The sequence below is a fragment of the Physcomitrium patens genome, chromosome 1 (assembly GCF_059467195.1).
Source record: "Physcomitrium patens ecotype Gransden chromosome 1, ASM5946719v1, whole genome shotgun sequence".
In the NCBI taxonomy this organism is placed as follows: Eukaryota; Viridiplantae; Streptophyta; class Bryopsida; order Funariales; family Funariaceae; genus Physcomitrium; species Physcomitrium patens.
Window position 1 is genome coordinate 10,389,677 of NC_143410.1, and position 15,885 is coordinate 10,405,561.

The 15,885-nt window shown below is 39.3% G+C and overlaps 1 protein-coding gene across 2 annotated transcripts; it reads left to right on the top strand.

The window, feature by feature from the left end:
* Positions 1-7,017: 7,017 nt before the first annotated feature.
* LOC112285501 (uncharacterized) lies at positions 7,018-15,672 on the top strand. 2 transcript variants are annotated; one of them, XM_024526393.3, is made up of 18 exons: positions 7,043-7,308; positions 7,740-7,878; positions 8,584-9,250; positions 9,601-9,748; positions 9,978-10,258; positions 10,544-10,768; positions 11,110-11,387; positions 11,610-11,681; positions 11,888-11,959; positions 12,254-12,352; positions 12,495-12,566; positions 12,913-13,027; positions 13,142-13,207; positions 13,326-13,617; positions 13,947-14,027; positions 14,196-14,337; positions 14,586-14,958; positions 15,078-15,672. In XM_024526393.3, exons 2-18 carry the CDS (start codon positions 7,750-7,752, stop codon positions 15,248-15,250), a joined length of 3,285 nt encoding a protein of 1,094 aa, XP_024382161.1. In that variant the 5' UTR covers positions 7,043-7,308; positions 7,740-7,749; the 3' UTR covers positions 15,251-15,672. The 2 variants fall into 2 exon arrangements, with proteins under 2 accessions (XP_024382177.1, XP_024382161.1); XM_024526409.3 differs by having other exon boundaries at positions 7,018-7,878; positions 9,983-10,258.
* Positions 15,673-15,885: the final 213 nt, after the last annotated feature.

Here is a 15,885-nt window from a genome sequence, read left to right on the forward strand (position 1 = left end):
ACCATGGTCTTTGGTTTCCATGGACTTTATTACGGATCTACCACCATCGAATTCATTTGACAGCATTTTTGTTGTCGTAGACCGGCTTACAAAGATGGCACATTTTGTCCCTTGCAAGAAGACATCGTCAAGCGAAGACACAGCAAGACTCTTTTTTGATAATGTGTATTGATATCATGGTCTACCAGATGATATCGTATCGGATCGAGGAACCCAGTTTGTGTCAAAGTTTTGGAAATCTCTTTTTGAAATATTGAAGGTGGATATCAAGCTTTCTTCAGCATTTCATCCTCAAACGGACGGCCAAACAGAACGAGTGAATCAAGTTTTAGAGCAATATTTACGTTGCACCATCAACTATCAACAAGATGATTGGACCGCATATCTACTGCTAGCCGAGTTCGCATATAACAACACCCTTCATGCGTCAACTCAACAAACGCCATTTTTTTCCAATTATGGATACCATCCGAAGCTTGACTTATGGAGTTCGTCAACGATTAACAATCCGGCAGCTGAAGGATTGGTGAAGGAGCTTTCGCAGCTTCAAACTACATTGAAGCTTCAATTGCAAACTGCCCAAGAATCTTACAAGGCGTCCGCGGACAAATTTCGAAATCAGGCACCTAAATTCACGATTGGAGACAAAGTTTGGCTGCTTCGACGAAATATTAAGACCAAGCGACCATGTGACAAATTGGACTATCAGAGATTGGGACCATTTGTTATCCAGAAGCAGATCAATCCTGTAGCGTATCGTTTGGAGTTACCAGCTACTATGAAGGTACATCTTGTCTTTCATGTTTCTTTATTGGAGCCTTATCGAGAATCGTCTTTTCTTGGAAGAGTACAATGTCCACCACCTAGCATAGAAATAGAGAACCACGAAGAATACGAGGTGGAAAAGGTCTTGGATTCACGGCAAAGACGGGGTAAATTAGAATACTTTGTGCATTGGAGCGGTTACGATATTAATGAACGAACATGGGAGCCGGCCAAAAATCTCGCGAATGTGCCACAAAAGGTACAGGAGTTTCATCGACGATATCCTGAGAAACCCAAGCCGGTTCGACGATAGCTTCTTACTGAAGCTTGCTCATCCAGAAAACAGAAAAGAGGAGAGAGCACCACCAAAATCCATAGTTGATGTAGTCATTCTCTCCAAGATAGCGTAGAGCTTTGTTAGTAGCCCAAGCTTGTTCTTATTGTTTTAGCCTTTGAATGTGGATAGCCAAGATACTACACTTGTCATGTCATCTCAAGCAATTAGCTCACAAAGACGATCGCGAGATGAAGAACCGCCTGCACCACGACGACGTTGAAGGATTCCGAGCAACAGATCGCTGGTGATTGTATTTGAGGTCGAGCCTGCCTACAATGGTCAGCCAGAAGGAGTGTTTGCAGGACAATTTCACAATGAAGACATGGAGGTTCATACTTGGTCAGAAGTTGAAGGCGTGGGCCACTACCGTTGACTTCAAGGACTATTGAATCACTTGCCTCGTGAACAACAATTGAAGTTCATAGCAGAGGTTATGCGACAGATCTTCATTTTCTTGCGTTGGTATTGACTGACGATAACATTGCTTCTCGGAGACCTCGAAGCTAAAGGAGGAAGTGATGTTAGGGACATAGTCCTTAGACCTTTCTAGAGACAAGTTTCTAGAACCTTCTAGAAAGAAGTCTCTAGAAACTTCTAGAAGATTCCTTGAATATTCTCTTAGAATATTCTTCAAAGATTCCTTAAAGATTCTTTGAAGATTCCCTAAAGATTCCCTTAGAAGGCTCTAGAAGATTCTTAGAATATTCTAGTAGATTCTAGGAAGTTACTTGAGAAGCTTCCTAACTCTTGGGTAGTTGCTCGAGAAGCTTCATAGTTCTTCGGAAGCTTCTTGATGCGCTTCCTTAGAACCATAGGCCAGTAGTATATATAGGAGTCGAGGCTGAAGAGTACTTCAGTCTCGACAACACATCTCTTCGAGTTCTAGCCCACCTTTTTGGTGTTGTTCTTGTACTCATCTGTTTAATCTAGTTCTGCCACTTCTTCTTGAACTTCTTATTAGATTTCAAGTTTGTATTTTGTGTCCGTGACACCAATCCCATTGTCTCTATTGTGGTTGGATGCCCTTTTTTTCCTACAATGCTTTTGATGATGTAGTCACACTCCTTATTCTATATGTACGCTGGCATTTCTCTAAACAATTATTAACCTTATAGAAATATTTTTCTCAATATAAGTATATGCCAAATAACCTTTGATGTTTTTTTTCTTGCTCAAAAAGAGGTTTGAAGTGAACTGCATCCATTTACATATCTTTTGCTTCCGATTGCTTTTTAAAATTGGATAACAAAGAAGCTACAAAATAATTGGTATATATATGTGATGGAATTACAAAACATTTATTTTAACATTGTTGAAATAAATGATTTTTATTCTTTACAGTTTAATTAATGGCTTCATTGAGTGTTAGAGGATCTAGCATATACAATAATAAGTCCTTGATATTGTCTCTTAATCCCCAATGAAATTGACTCATCAATGCATCTTCTTTTCAATTTATATCACATGCTAGTTGTCAAAAATTTGAGGCATATATTGATGCATAGCACGTTCATTGTTGAAGGCTTCAAATTTTAGTTGTTGAAGAACTAACCTTATCATGTTCACCAAATAATTCTACAAGTACTGCCAAAAATGCTTCAAAGTAGTACAATATAGAAGAATTATTTTCAAATAATGGGACAAACTAGGATAAAGCTTGATTCGAGAATAAGGTTCCAATCAAATCAACATGAGATGCTTCAATAGAATATCATTGAGGTTGAAGTAACTTAATTAGTTGTACTTAGTTTGCAAAGCCACAAAATTTTGAGCAATTACCATTGAACTTTCTTGGAAGACTAATCCTTGCTTCTTTTGTTGTTATTGTTGTCAGATCATTACCTTAAGTAGATACACCTCCTATATTTGAAGTAGACATAGTCATTTGAAAATTTGAAACCTTTGTTGTGATTTGATGTGGTTATTGAGACACTCTGACTCCTTGACCATTATATATGGTCATATATAGTTCTTCATTCTGCTTCAACAAAGTCTCTATCATAATCTTCAATGCTTCAAGAGTATTAATAATAGAACCTAACTTAATTTCTTTTGAGTCTGTCATATTAACTTTTCCTCTTTCTGCCATAAAAAATCAAAAAAAGACATGCCTTTAAAAAAAAAAAAAAAAAAAAAAAAAAAAACTTGATTTATGATACAAAGAAAAGAAATCAAAAGAATATTAAGTTAAGAATAATATTAGTCTAGAGGAGGATAATCTGCAACCTCTAGAATGCTATAGTACTTCTAAGAAGAAGGATAATCCACTCTCTATCAAGAAACACCAAGCTCCTAATATTGTTTTATGGCAGTCTCGACAAACTGTTAGGGATCAAATAGAAGACAAGGATTCAAGACTAAAGAATGGAATAAATCTCGATATTAGAATAATAATTGAATATAAAGAAAGAAGATTCCAACTAGATTATAAGAAGTAAGTTGTCGAAATTGAGGATCCCCTCAAGCTCGACTCTTATATATACAAGGTCCTAGAAAGCTTCTTCAGAAGTTTCTATGAAGCTTAAAAACAAAAGAAGCCTAAGATCCTTCTTTAGCAACTTCTTAAATCATCTAAAGCCTCCTAGAACCTTCTAGGACCTCCTATGATCTTTTAGAACTTTCTTAGAATCTATTAGAAGCTTTTGAAAACTTTTAGAACCTCTTAGAATCTTCAAGAGCCTTCTTAGAACCTACTGGTATTTTTTAGAACCTTCTAGAACCTCCTTCAGTTGTTTATCCGTGACATACAGTTGTTACCACATATGGTCCAAACTGTCATTAAAAAAAAATCTATAAAATACTATGTTGGTTGTCCAAGCTACTATCATAGACCAAAATCCAATCACCTTTTTCAATTGCCTTAAGACTTAATCAATGTTGCTTATCAAATTGTGCTTTATTTTATAATCTTATTTTTTATAATCTTTCAAATACTATTTGTACAACTTTTGGTCTTTGCTTAAGTTATTAAATTCTAATAGCTAAAAGTTACTCTCTTGTCAATTTATGTTCCCATAGTAGCATATTTGAAGTAAGTAATTTTTCTTCAATTGGCATAATGGATTTTTGACCTTTCATGAGCTTAATAAGTATATATCTCATTACCAAACTATGAGTTATTTGATCAGCCCATAATGCCAATGACAAAATTCAGGGCCATTTTTTAACCTTTCTATTAAAAGCTTTAATTAATACTTTTATAATTGACAAATGACTACGTTCACTTTTTACATTTAAGATTATAAGCAATAGTCAATGATAACTTAATTCCACATCTTTCAAAGAAATCACAAGCTTCTTGTATATTTAATTCTCCACAATATGCATTTTTTTTTTTTTTTTTACTTATCCATCACGACAAATAACATCTTCAAGTAAAAATCTACAAATTCCTTCTATAGACTTTGTTCTCAATGCTCTACCTTTTACTTGGTTTGATAAATCTTCATGAATCAAGACCAAATATTTCAATTTCTACAAGCTAATTGGCATAATGACCAAATCAATAACCTATTTAAAGTGAATAGTCAAAGAATATGTTGGATGTAGACCATCTTGATGTCGTACATTAAAATATGTTTGATAAGTTTTATATGATTTCACAAATAAAAATATATTTGCTATTCAAACAAATAGAAGAAGAATTTATATACATAAATATATATATATATATATATATGCATTAGAGGATGCCCATTTAGCAAGCTAAATCACACAATTATACATTCTATTGTTTTTTGGTTTTACTATTTGCTTTTTCTTTTTAGATTATTGATCTTTGTTTATGCTTTTTTTTCTATTTTTTATTAAAAAAATAAAAGAAATAATGAAGGTATTTCAAAAATTGAATAATATTAATTTTAAAATTTTGGTGACATAATTCGTGATGTTACATTGTATTACTCTTCAAATATGAATACAAAGTGTGTCAAGCATGAGGCTGTGGTCTGAAAGTGGTCCCAGTGTGAACACAGAACCTCCATGAAGGGAGTTGTTTTTATCTAGCATGAGGCTGCAGTGTGAACGGTGCCCAATAACACCGACGGAGGTCCTTGCAGAGAACTCTGTCCATCTAGCATGAGGCTGCGCTGTGAGATCACAGAACTCTATCCATCTAGCAATTCGGCTGCGATGTGAATCAGGCTGGGTTGAAACAGTCGGTGAAGATTTATGCCCTGCCCCTATCACGTCCCCCGCGCTCCCATGCTCGCACCGCGAGGTTTCCCCTCGCTCCCCCCACGCTCCCCTGCACCGGTTCACACCGTACCGTAGGGTTTCCCCCAACCCGTGTGCACTCCATGGAATGTCGAGTCAGTAGTTTAAGTAGAAATGTCGATCAAGGCTGAAAATTTGTCTTTGCGGATATAGTTTGATTTTTCGGACCAGTATTTGGTTTATGTCTCGAGCTTGATGCGACGCAGTATCTTCAGTTCAGTGAGTGCAGTTTCTACTTGCATTGATTTGGCTTCAGAAAATGCGTAGCCATCGTGAATTGCTGAGTGAATCCGTCCCGATGGGCTCCAATCCGATTCCCCCAATTCTTCCTCTTGAACCCAGTCTGACCTTCCTGCCTGGTGAGATCGATTATCTCTTCTATGGAGGGCCTCCGGTGGCCCCGCCACACGTACCTTAACTTGCTGTTGAAGTTGAGAACCACGAGGCCCACGCTGATGCTGTATAGGCCGCCTTGATCGCACCATTCCAAGCTGCATAACGAAATTGTCAACTTGGTTTGCCTGCTTGCTGCAGCGCATGAAGTTCCTGAGCTGTGTTCAAAACTTCAGCAAAGATTCATTTGATAGAATCTGATGCAGGAGTAGTTTGTTGCTTGATGCGTTTAGCTATCCACGCTGATGCGTCTGTTGGCGGTGATAAAACTATGATCGCGCTTGAAATCAATCCTATGGTCGCTTTGAATGCGGTCAGCATTCACAGCCTTACACTTACTCTGCAGCTCCTCAATTGATGTTTTCATTGAACCAGAAACTAATATTTACTTCAAGTATCGGTCTCTACCAATCTCCTCTTTCTCTTGGATTTCATACCTTCTTCAGTCTGTATTGTTTGTGCATGTTTCTATGTTTTGATTTTTAGTCGTAAAAATTCAGTATGGCACTACTACTGAGAACTAGTCGTGTTCAGAATACCAAAAGATTGTGATTAGTAGAAGTTCATTTGGGTTTTCTTGGTAAACATTTGAAATGCTATCTTGTTTTGAAACCAGTCAGTGGAAGTGTGAACCATTTTTTATTTCAATACTGAACTGTGATGATTTTCAGAAATAGGGTGAGAAGAACTCTCACAGAATGAAAAGTTGTAGCGAACCTTGCGAGGATCATTGCTCTGTGAGCTTCGCTTCCTGCAATGTGAGCTCTACTTGGCGGCGCACAAGTCAGTAATTGTTTGGTCCAAAAGCTACTCAAAGGACTCTTCTGCTAGTATTACATATATTAAGCATATAAGCGTCCATGAACAGGACATTCGCAAGAACTTTTCAGAGGACTTTAAGAACGTCCATAGGACCAACTTCATTCTCTGCCAGAGGACCATCAGAATACCATCACCTCATGGGCCAATTCATAATTGGATCACAAACAATGTTTCTAGATTGTGGTTCAAATCTTCAAAATACCAAATTTCCTTCGTGAGGTTTCAATCACATCTCCGATCTGGTCGTGGTCGTGGTCGTCGTCATCGCAGTCCTTTTATTTTTATTTTTGTTTTTTATTTTTTAATTTTGTTTTTTGCTTTTTCATCCTTATTTCCAGCAGGGGTCCTCCCGGCTATGGCGCCGCTTTCTCGATCCCTTCACCTTGGATTACACGAAACGGCTACTCGTCGCTGGTGTTCTTCAACTCCACATCGGCAGGGATGAATATTAGAGTTCTTATTAGTTCTGTCTTGTAGTTCGTAGAGAATTTGGCCCCGCGTAGTGATATGCTTGTTGAGATTAGGATTATTAGCTTTGTTTCGATTGCAGTAGCGGGCATGTTTGAAACTTGAGAGCATTTTTTCGCAGAGTTTTGTTTCGGTATCTCTGAGGCTTAGGGAGTATTTACTCGCAGGCGTGAGTTGATGCAGTTGCGGATTCGGGATACGTGTAGTAATTGTATGATTGTGGAGATGTGACGTCGTTGCACCGAGCGAATCTGAAAGGGGAGTTGAGCTGCAGATATAGAGGATTAGCTCCAGCGAACAAGATCCTGGTGAGGATGACCGATCGGCATTGAGCATCCTAGATGCAGTTAGGGTTCGCTCTTGCATTTTTGGACTGGAAGACCCGTGATGTCATGTGATGTTGTGTGGCGAGTTCTAGGTTATTGCAGTTCCGAAGTATCGTTTCCTTGGGTTGGGGAGAGCGAATTTTCTGCTCAGATGAGTTTTCGAGCTTCTTGTTTCCATTAGCTGACTCCGTCAGCAGGTCGGTATCTTTGAAAGTTATAACTAGGGTTGCGGAGCTGAAGTTGAAGCGGGGTTAGTCAGCAACTGTTGTATTCGGTTTTGTGCACAACTCTGCGCTCTCGATTCTCTCCAGGATAAGCGTGTTCTATTGCATTCAGTCCGGGCGACCATATTATAGCTCTAATACTGATTTACACCACCTGGTTTGAGAGTGGAAGTGATTCTGTAATTACAGATCAAGGGATATGGCCAATGCTGAGGTGTTCGACTCATTCTTTCGGAGGGCGGATCTGGACCGCGATGGTCGTATTAGTGGCACTGAGGCCGTTGGATTTTTTCAGGGCTCCGGACTGCCGCAAGCTACTCTTGCCAAGGTGTGCGGTTGTTACTTGTTTTCATGGTGCATCCTGAGCTGAGTCACTTGGATCTACTAGAAATGCCAATTGAGCTGTTTATTGAAGGTCGAGAGGCACGATGGAATTGTTTGGGAAAGTATTCAAGGAAATTGGAGTATTTTAGTAGGATTCTCAGCATAATTAACAAATACAGAACTCTCGTGTATAGGAGAATGTCACAGTTTTGGAACAGTTTATTTGTATTCCTTCTCACCTTGGTCTCAAGCCGATTCACGAGCCTGAGATGAAGCGACTCATTTGCTAACAAGCAACTTGTATGGAATATTAGCTGAATAACGGGCGCCTCATGTTATTAGCATAAGAGCTATAATTTTTATAGCCTCATGTTTTTAACATTTTTTTCTAACGATTTATTGAGTTATTGCACTCTTAGTATAAACCCAACCGTACTGGCGCATGAATAGCTGTCTACATTGTTTTACCCTCACTGGACATCTAAAATATCGTTTAACTTAATCTTTAGGACTTTTGACGCTGTCATACAAAATTTTGTTTTAGGATATTCACATTCATTTGAGAATTTTCTGGAGAGTCTTGTACAAATTGGCTTTAAGAGGGACGAACAATCACGAGGTACGAGTACAGGCAGTGGCGGGCTACATATCTTACGTAAAATTTTAAAAAAAGACCGGGTCTTAACACTCATTTGTGTATGCTTGACAGATTTGGCAATTTTCAGATAAAAACCGTGCGGGCTTTCTTTCACGGCAGGAGTTTATCAATGCATTGAAACTTGTGACTATTGCACAGACGGGGAGAGATCTTACTCCAGAGTTGGTGAAGGCAGCCCTAAATGGTCCAACAGCTTCAATAATCCCCCCTCCACGTATCAATGTACCAATTCCACCTCATTCTAATTTCGGTCAAACTCCTCCAGCTCAGACTCCGCCCACAGCTCCACAAGGTAGCTATGGCCAACAATTCCCCTCACAAAGTGGTTATGGTCAACAATTAGGTTCACAGGGAGGGTTAGCACACCCACAATCTTTATCATTGGGTGGTGCTATACCACAAATGTCTCAACCCCAAGGTCGTTTCCTTTCTGTTGGAAGTATGCCTCAAGGAGCATCAATGATGCAGCAGCCTCCTAGGCCTGGTTTTTCTACTGCTGCCCCAGGGATGACACAGACCAGGCCTACCTTGGGGGGTCTGATGGGAAATTCCTCCCAACCGTCTGGAACACAATTCTCTAGCAGCCCCGGTTTGTCAACTGGGGTTGAATTACAGTCCTCTGTCATTTCGGGATTGCCAAGACCAACCGCTCCTAATGGCATGCTATCTACAGCAGCTTCTCTGCCAAGTACAACAAAGGTGCCACCTGTCCAAGCATGTATGTTTCTGCAAACCATTCTTATCCCCAATAGATATGGTTACTTCAATATGCATGAGGAGTTTTTCAGTGCTCTCCTCGTTGTGTGGTAATTTTTTGATGGGAAATGTGATAACTAATGGATCGAGGGAGTCATTTCAGGACTGTCACATTGTGAATCCAAAGTTGTGGAGATGCTTGTTCAGTATATGTGGCAAGCCATGGACTTCTATTCTTTTTGATAAATCTACTTCTATACTACATGTTTTCTGCCTTCAAGCTAATTAATTAATTAATTTATTTTTCTTTTCTTTTGAGCATCACGCGACCTCATTTTTTAAACTAATCTATGCCGTCATGCATTGACGCAGCGGGGGCTGGAGGTCTCAAGTCTGGGCCGGGGTCTTTCAGTCTTGGGGATCTTTATGGAGCACCAATACCTACAAGACCCGCTGGGGCTGGTCCTACACCGAAGTCGAAGTCTACTCCTGAATTGCAATCTTTGGGAGAGACTTTCAGGTTCGCTTAGTTAAGGCTTATCTATCTGAAGATTTGTTTTCCTGCTCTTCTGGATACTTGACTCTGCTTGAAGAATCAAGTGGTGATTTGATTGGCTTTGTGGAGCTAATATTACTCTAAAAACCATTGAATTTTCCAGTGAGTCTTCTATTTTATGTTCCTTGCCTTTTGTTTCAGACACCCCTCTTTATCTGAGCTCAATTCTCATTTTTATATTTTGATATTTCAGGACAGATCCTGTTGGGCCTACGGCGCTAGGACCTACAATTCTTCTCTCGTCCTCCAGTTTAGGTTCTGAACCCTCTGGAGTTTCACAGACAACAGATTTTGGTTCCGGGTACGGTGTACGATCCCTGAGTGGACCCGGGGTGACCTCCCCATGGCCGCAGATGACTTCAAATGATGTTCAACGATATACTCGTGTGTTCAGCGAGGTGGATACTGATCATGATGGGAAGATCACAGGAGAGCAAGCTCGCCAGCTTTTTCTTGGCTGGCAACTACCTAGAGGTGTTTTGACTTACTTTGTTAGTTTGTGATAATGTCTTGGAGATTGCTTTCGTCGGCACCTTGCATTCATACAATTTGTTCAAGTATGTACGTAAGCAGTGGACTGTATTTGGTCAAAATATGTGAACTGTACGAAATTACACTAGTCTTGCAATTATTCTAGGTGCCACATATGGTGTTGCATTGTGAGATTTTAGCTATTTCTTATTTTTTACTTCTCTTAGACGAAGCATGTTTTTAATTATCCTTGTGCTGATATTCAATTAATTTTCGATGTGAATTCAGAGGTACTCAAGCAGGTATGGAATCTTTCTGATCAAGATGGTGACAGCATGCTATCAATACGTGAGTTTTGCACAGCGCTGTATCTCATGGAGCGCTTTAGGGAGGGTCGACCTCTGCCTCCAAGTCTTCCACCTGGAATTCACCTTGATGATCCCCGTGGTTCTGAAGGACTGGTGCCTGCAGCTCAGCGTCCTGGTTATGGTGCTTCTAACTGGCAACAAGAAGGTTTGTACTCATCTTTTCCTAATTCTGTTCTGTAGAGCTGGCTTTTCAACTCTAATAGGACTTTAAGCTATGTTCAGAATGAATACACTTTTCATTGTGCTTGCTTCTCTGATCATTCTAAGGGAGCTGTTCCGCTGAGATTTTTGTAACCGTAGAAAGTCGTATATAGGTTCATTCACCAGTTTACTAGAGTTTGTCTTCTTGTGAAACTCTGGTTAACTGTGTGTTTCTGGGTGGTTCATATTCATAGGTTCTATCTTTCCAACAATTTTTCCGATTGTAGTTCTACAGGTGATCATGTTTTGTTTGTTTCTCTGAAAATTATGTTTGCCGTGTTGTAGGAAATTTGCAACAAATGGGCCCTGGATCTGGATCAGTATCTGGTCCTGGTCCTATACGTCCCACTCTTTTGACCACACCAGCAGGGCAGATGCATCTCCAAAACTTAACATCCAGTGGAGCAGCTGGTGCTGAACCCTCCAAGGATGCTTTTGGAGAATTCAATTTTTTGAATAAAAGAAAGCAATCTGAAAAAGAAGTGTCAAATTCTATGCCTGCCCCAAATGCCTTGCCTGTTTCCAATACCATGTCAAGGAGCCTAGATATCCCCGTGAATAAAGTATGTAAACTAGATTTATGCTTTACGTGCTAATCCCTGATTAAAGATTGATCTGCTTAATATTCTCTTGAGACAATTCTTGAATGTATGTGTTCTTGATACGTGTTATGTTGGTTAAAACCAATTGCTTTCCGTCTCTTTCGTTGAGTGGTAAGTTCGTTGTCTGATAAAATTTCAGGTAAGTAGAGAGTATGTTTTAATTGTGTTATTATTCATGAACAGGTTATCATAGATAGGAGGTTGATGGATCACAGAGAGAAATCAGCATATTATCGCACGAAACTCCAAGAAATTGTGAGCTGTCTTCATAATCAATTTTCATCTTGTGCTCGAGTGCCATTTTTAAAGTACTAAAGTTTTGAGGATTTTGTATCGTCGAACGTATCACAAGTGATCTGATGTGCTTCTCTGCATAGTTTAATCTTTCGAGTTCGCTTTTAGGATAGAACTTTCATCTTACGAAGAGTCTTACTAAAGATTAGTTTCTTTTTATCCGCTAGGTTTTGTTTAAAAGTCGTTGTGACAATAAGCTCTCGGAGATAACGGAGAAAGCTGCTGCAGACAAGCGGGAGGTTGGTTTAATTTCTTCTTTTATGTTATTTCGCTTGTGTTGCATGCTTACCTCCAATGAATGTATTGTTTTATTGTTTTATTGTTTGTTCTGGTAGTGATGTTTTACTGCGAAGCTACGGTATACATGGTTGAGAGGACTTCAAGTGAACATTTTGTTCTTTTTCTTCGCTGAGCGACTGCTTACTTATCTTATACAGGACTTTTCGCTGTTATTTAGCTAGGCAATCACAATCATCAACAATTTAAGTTGCACCCCTTACTTGCTCATTATTGAAAATTTCTGTGTGCTGTAGGTGGATTCGTTGGCAAAAAAATATGATGAGAAATTCAAGGCTGCAGCAGAAGTGAATGCTCAATTAGCCGTGGAAAATGCGAATCTTCGAGATGCTCAGGTAGTTTGCTCAAATGACTTTTACGAAACGACATATTTAACTGTACTGGGCTACAGGATGATTCCACAATCTCGATGTGGTGGGATGTGTTTTCTATACGATGAATTTTCCTCATTGATTGCTACTTTTCTGCATAATCCAGGAGAAGAAGTTGGAGCTTGTAGATGCTCTTTTCAAGATGGAACATGGTGGTGATCCCAATGCTCTTCTTCAGGTAGCATTTACATTGCTAGAGGTTTCAGATCTTATTTTTATTGAGATGAGCTTGTTGATTGGCACTTTGGGCGACGATGGAGTTCATGGACCTAGCATCAAAAAGTGCATTTTTTACGGACAATGCTGCCCAAGAGACTTTTCGGTTGTATGGTTATAACAATATCAGTCAAAATATGATCCGTCATGCTGACATTTATGTTTGTGGGTAGAATAAAAGTCTGTTTTGGTCTTTTGAAGTCTTCTGCCGCAGGAGACGTAGATGCTTTAAAGAACCTGCGCAATCAGACATTTATTCGGTATTTTGACCTCAAATCATCGTGATCTTGTAACCGCTTGTATTGCAGAAAAGAGCAAATCACATTGCAACTGATTTGGATAAGTTAAAGAAAGCACTTCGTGATCGTGGTCAACTTCTAGGTGTGGAGGTCAATCAGAAGATCCCGAAGGAGATGCCCTTCGGTGGGTTTACGATTTTATGAATATGCAATGTGTACTGCGTGAGCTTTCGGTCGAAGTAAAATGTCTTCTACAGTAATGAAGGAATGTCTTACGATTGCGGGTTGTGTGTATCAGGCTGGATGCAAAACACCCAAGAGAAAGCTGCTGAATGGATTGAATGGGATGCGCTGGTGGATCGAGGTTAGACTTGTCTCAATCAAAGCGGAATTTGTTATTTATTTATTTTTTCAGTTTTCTATATTCTCCTTCTACCTTTCTTTGAAGGTTTCTTTGTGATACTAATCCAAACACTTGGCAGACTTTTCTGTGGTTGAAGCTCTGACGGATGATACGGTCATTACGGAAAAGGCTCCCGCTGCAGCCAGTTTGGGGAAAGAAGAAGAGAATTCACTAGATAGCAACATCAATCATAAGATAGAAGTTCCTTCTAATTCAGACTCAGGCCTCACAGATAAAACTTCTCAAAACCCTAGTGAAGCCTCACCAAGAGCTGTGGCTGAGGTTTCTGCAAGTGATGTTTCGTCTGCGGAACCTTCTGATATAAAACCTGACTCTACCTCATCAATTCCAACAACCAAATCCGGTGGAAGGTGCATGATCCTTTTTCCTCGCTTTCATTACATAGCACGTTATTTATCATTAATTGTGACTTTACGATTTGTATTCTAGGCTTGAAAACTTTATTTCTGGTCTTGTATAGTTGTAGCAGAATTTTTATACTACTTTAGATAATTGTAGTCATGTTAACTGCTGCTTGCAAGCTGTGCTCTTGTATCCGCGCTTTTCTGAAACCTCTTGATGTCCTCTGTGTCTAGGATTATTTATACTTTTCCTGCAGTTCTGACCACCTAAATTTCATAAGCTTGCTATCAATTCTGATTCAAAACTCGAAATTTGTACCTGCTTGCTGTTGGTATAGATATGCAAATGTAACAGAGTCGCAAGAATTTGGCTCAGACTTGTTTAACAGCTCAACAGCTGCAAGCTCTCCCACAAGCAGGTATATGTGGTTTTTGGCTTGTGTTTTTAGCTTCGCTGCTATGTTATGTATCTTATTGACTTTACACATACTTATGCGGAATTGTGGTATTTTACTTGAGTTTGCTATTATTTACAGTCACTATGTTGCATTGCGTCCAGTAAAAAAATCTTTGCTTGTTTTGTACAGTTCGGAAGTTGGACGTGGGTCTTTCACACCAGATGCGTTTGCTGGAATAGGATCTTCTTGGGGTTTTGGATCGAATGATGATGATGCAGATATAGGTCCCCGAGCTTCATGGAGTTCTCAGAGTAATCCGCCTAGCACTCAGGTTGGCATTGTTTTGCAACACTCTTACAATTCTATGCTCGAGAGTTGTTTTATTTAATTCTGTCAAATTTTGAATATCACTTTTTGAAGAAAGTTTAACTTCTCACGGAAAGTTGTCTTATGCTGATCCAGAGTAAGCAGTTTGTAGTCTCTTCAGTGTGCATTATGTTGAGGTAAGTGTTTATTAGGTTGCTACTTCAGAATGCGTAGGTTTCAGGGATTGCTTATTCTTTCTGTTTATGTATGCAGGCATCTCTTGATGTCACAAACTCGCGAGGTGCCACGCGATTCAGCAAATCATCAGCTTCTTTTGGGCAAGAGGGTTCTTTTGACTTGGGCTCGCCACGAACTTCAAGCATCGATGGAACCTCTAGCCCTACAAGGGTCTTTGAACGAAATGAAACTAGTCATAGTCATGATTTTGACTCTAGGGCTTTCGGTTCAAAGCATTCCAACAGGAATTCATCACTTTTTGGTGGAAATTTAAGTCCTAAAGCTGCTTCTTTGCCTTCACTGTTCGGTGGCAGCCCTAGAGCCTCCAAGCAGGATGATGGTTTCAAGAGCTTTTCGCGATTTGATTCTTTTGGACCTGGAAGTCCTTTAGCCCCAACCAGAGCTTCAGGTTAGTAGATAGTGCATCACCACCTTAATTTATTTATTCCGATGGTGTTTCTTATCAATCCACCTTATGTATTTGATTTTTCTAAGTACCTTATGTAAGTTTTTTGTTTGCAAGAACAGGTGAGGACCGACCCAGTAATTTTTTTAATCGACTTGACTCATTCAGCAGCGTTCATGCTGATGGAGCTAAGGGCAGTGGCTTTCACTCTGATGATGAGTCAGATATTTTCTCAGCGTCTGGACCTTTCAGTGCGAAACAGTCGCAAGTATCTGATGGCTGGAAAGCTTTTTAGACAGGAATGCAGCTCGTAATTATGTTACACTTTTATGTCGAGTTCTATTTTAGTACTACGACTTGTCTTAATGCTTTGTACTCGTGCAAGTGATAGTTCAGGTGTACTAACTAGTCAAACTTCACTCAAACTTTCTTTGAATGGAGGTTCAGTTGAGTTTCTATTCGTTCTAGAGCTTTGTTACTGGGATACCAATACGTAGAAGGTTAACTGATATTCTTCTGCTTCTGCATTTTGATATTTGGTGAGTGGTCTCTGAGGGGATTGTAGAATTTTTGTAAGGTATTCAAGTTTTAAGTAGTTTCTCAGTTGCCTAAAAGAGCAGTTGGTTTTTGTTTAAATGGACTGTTGATTACATGCTGTAGCAATTCCTTTTATCACTTAATTCAAAAGTGTATCTGGAGTAGAGATTTTTTGATTTAGCATACATAGCAGTTTGGTTTGAGCTATTAAAATGTCCACAACCTTAGAACTGATGCATTTGATGTTTACTACCTTAGTAATATGATATTATTTGAGCAGACAATTGGATGAATTTGTCACATCTATCGATAGATACTGTGTTGGATGATAAACATGCAAAACATTTGAGCTGGTTTTTTATTCAGCTTGACAAAACATTGATGGGGAGTGTG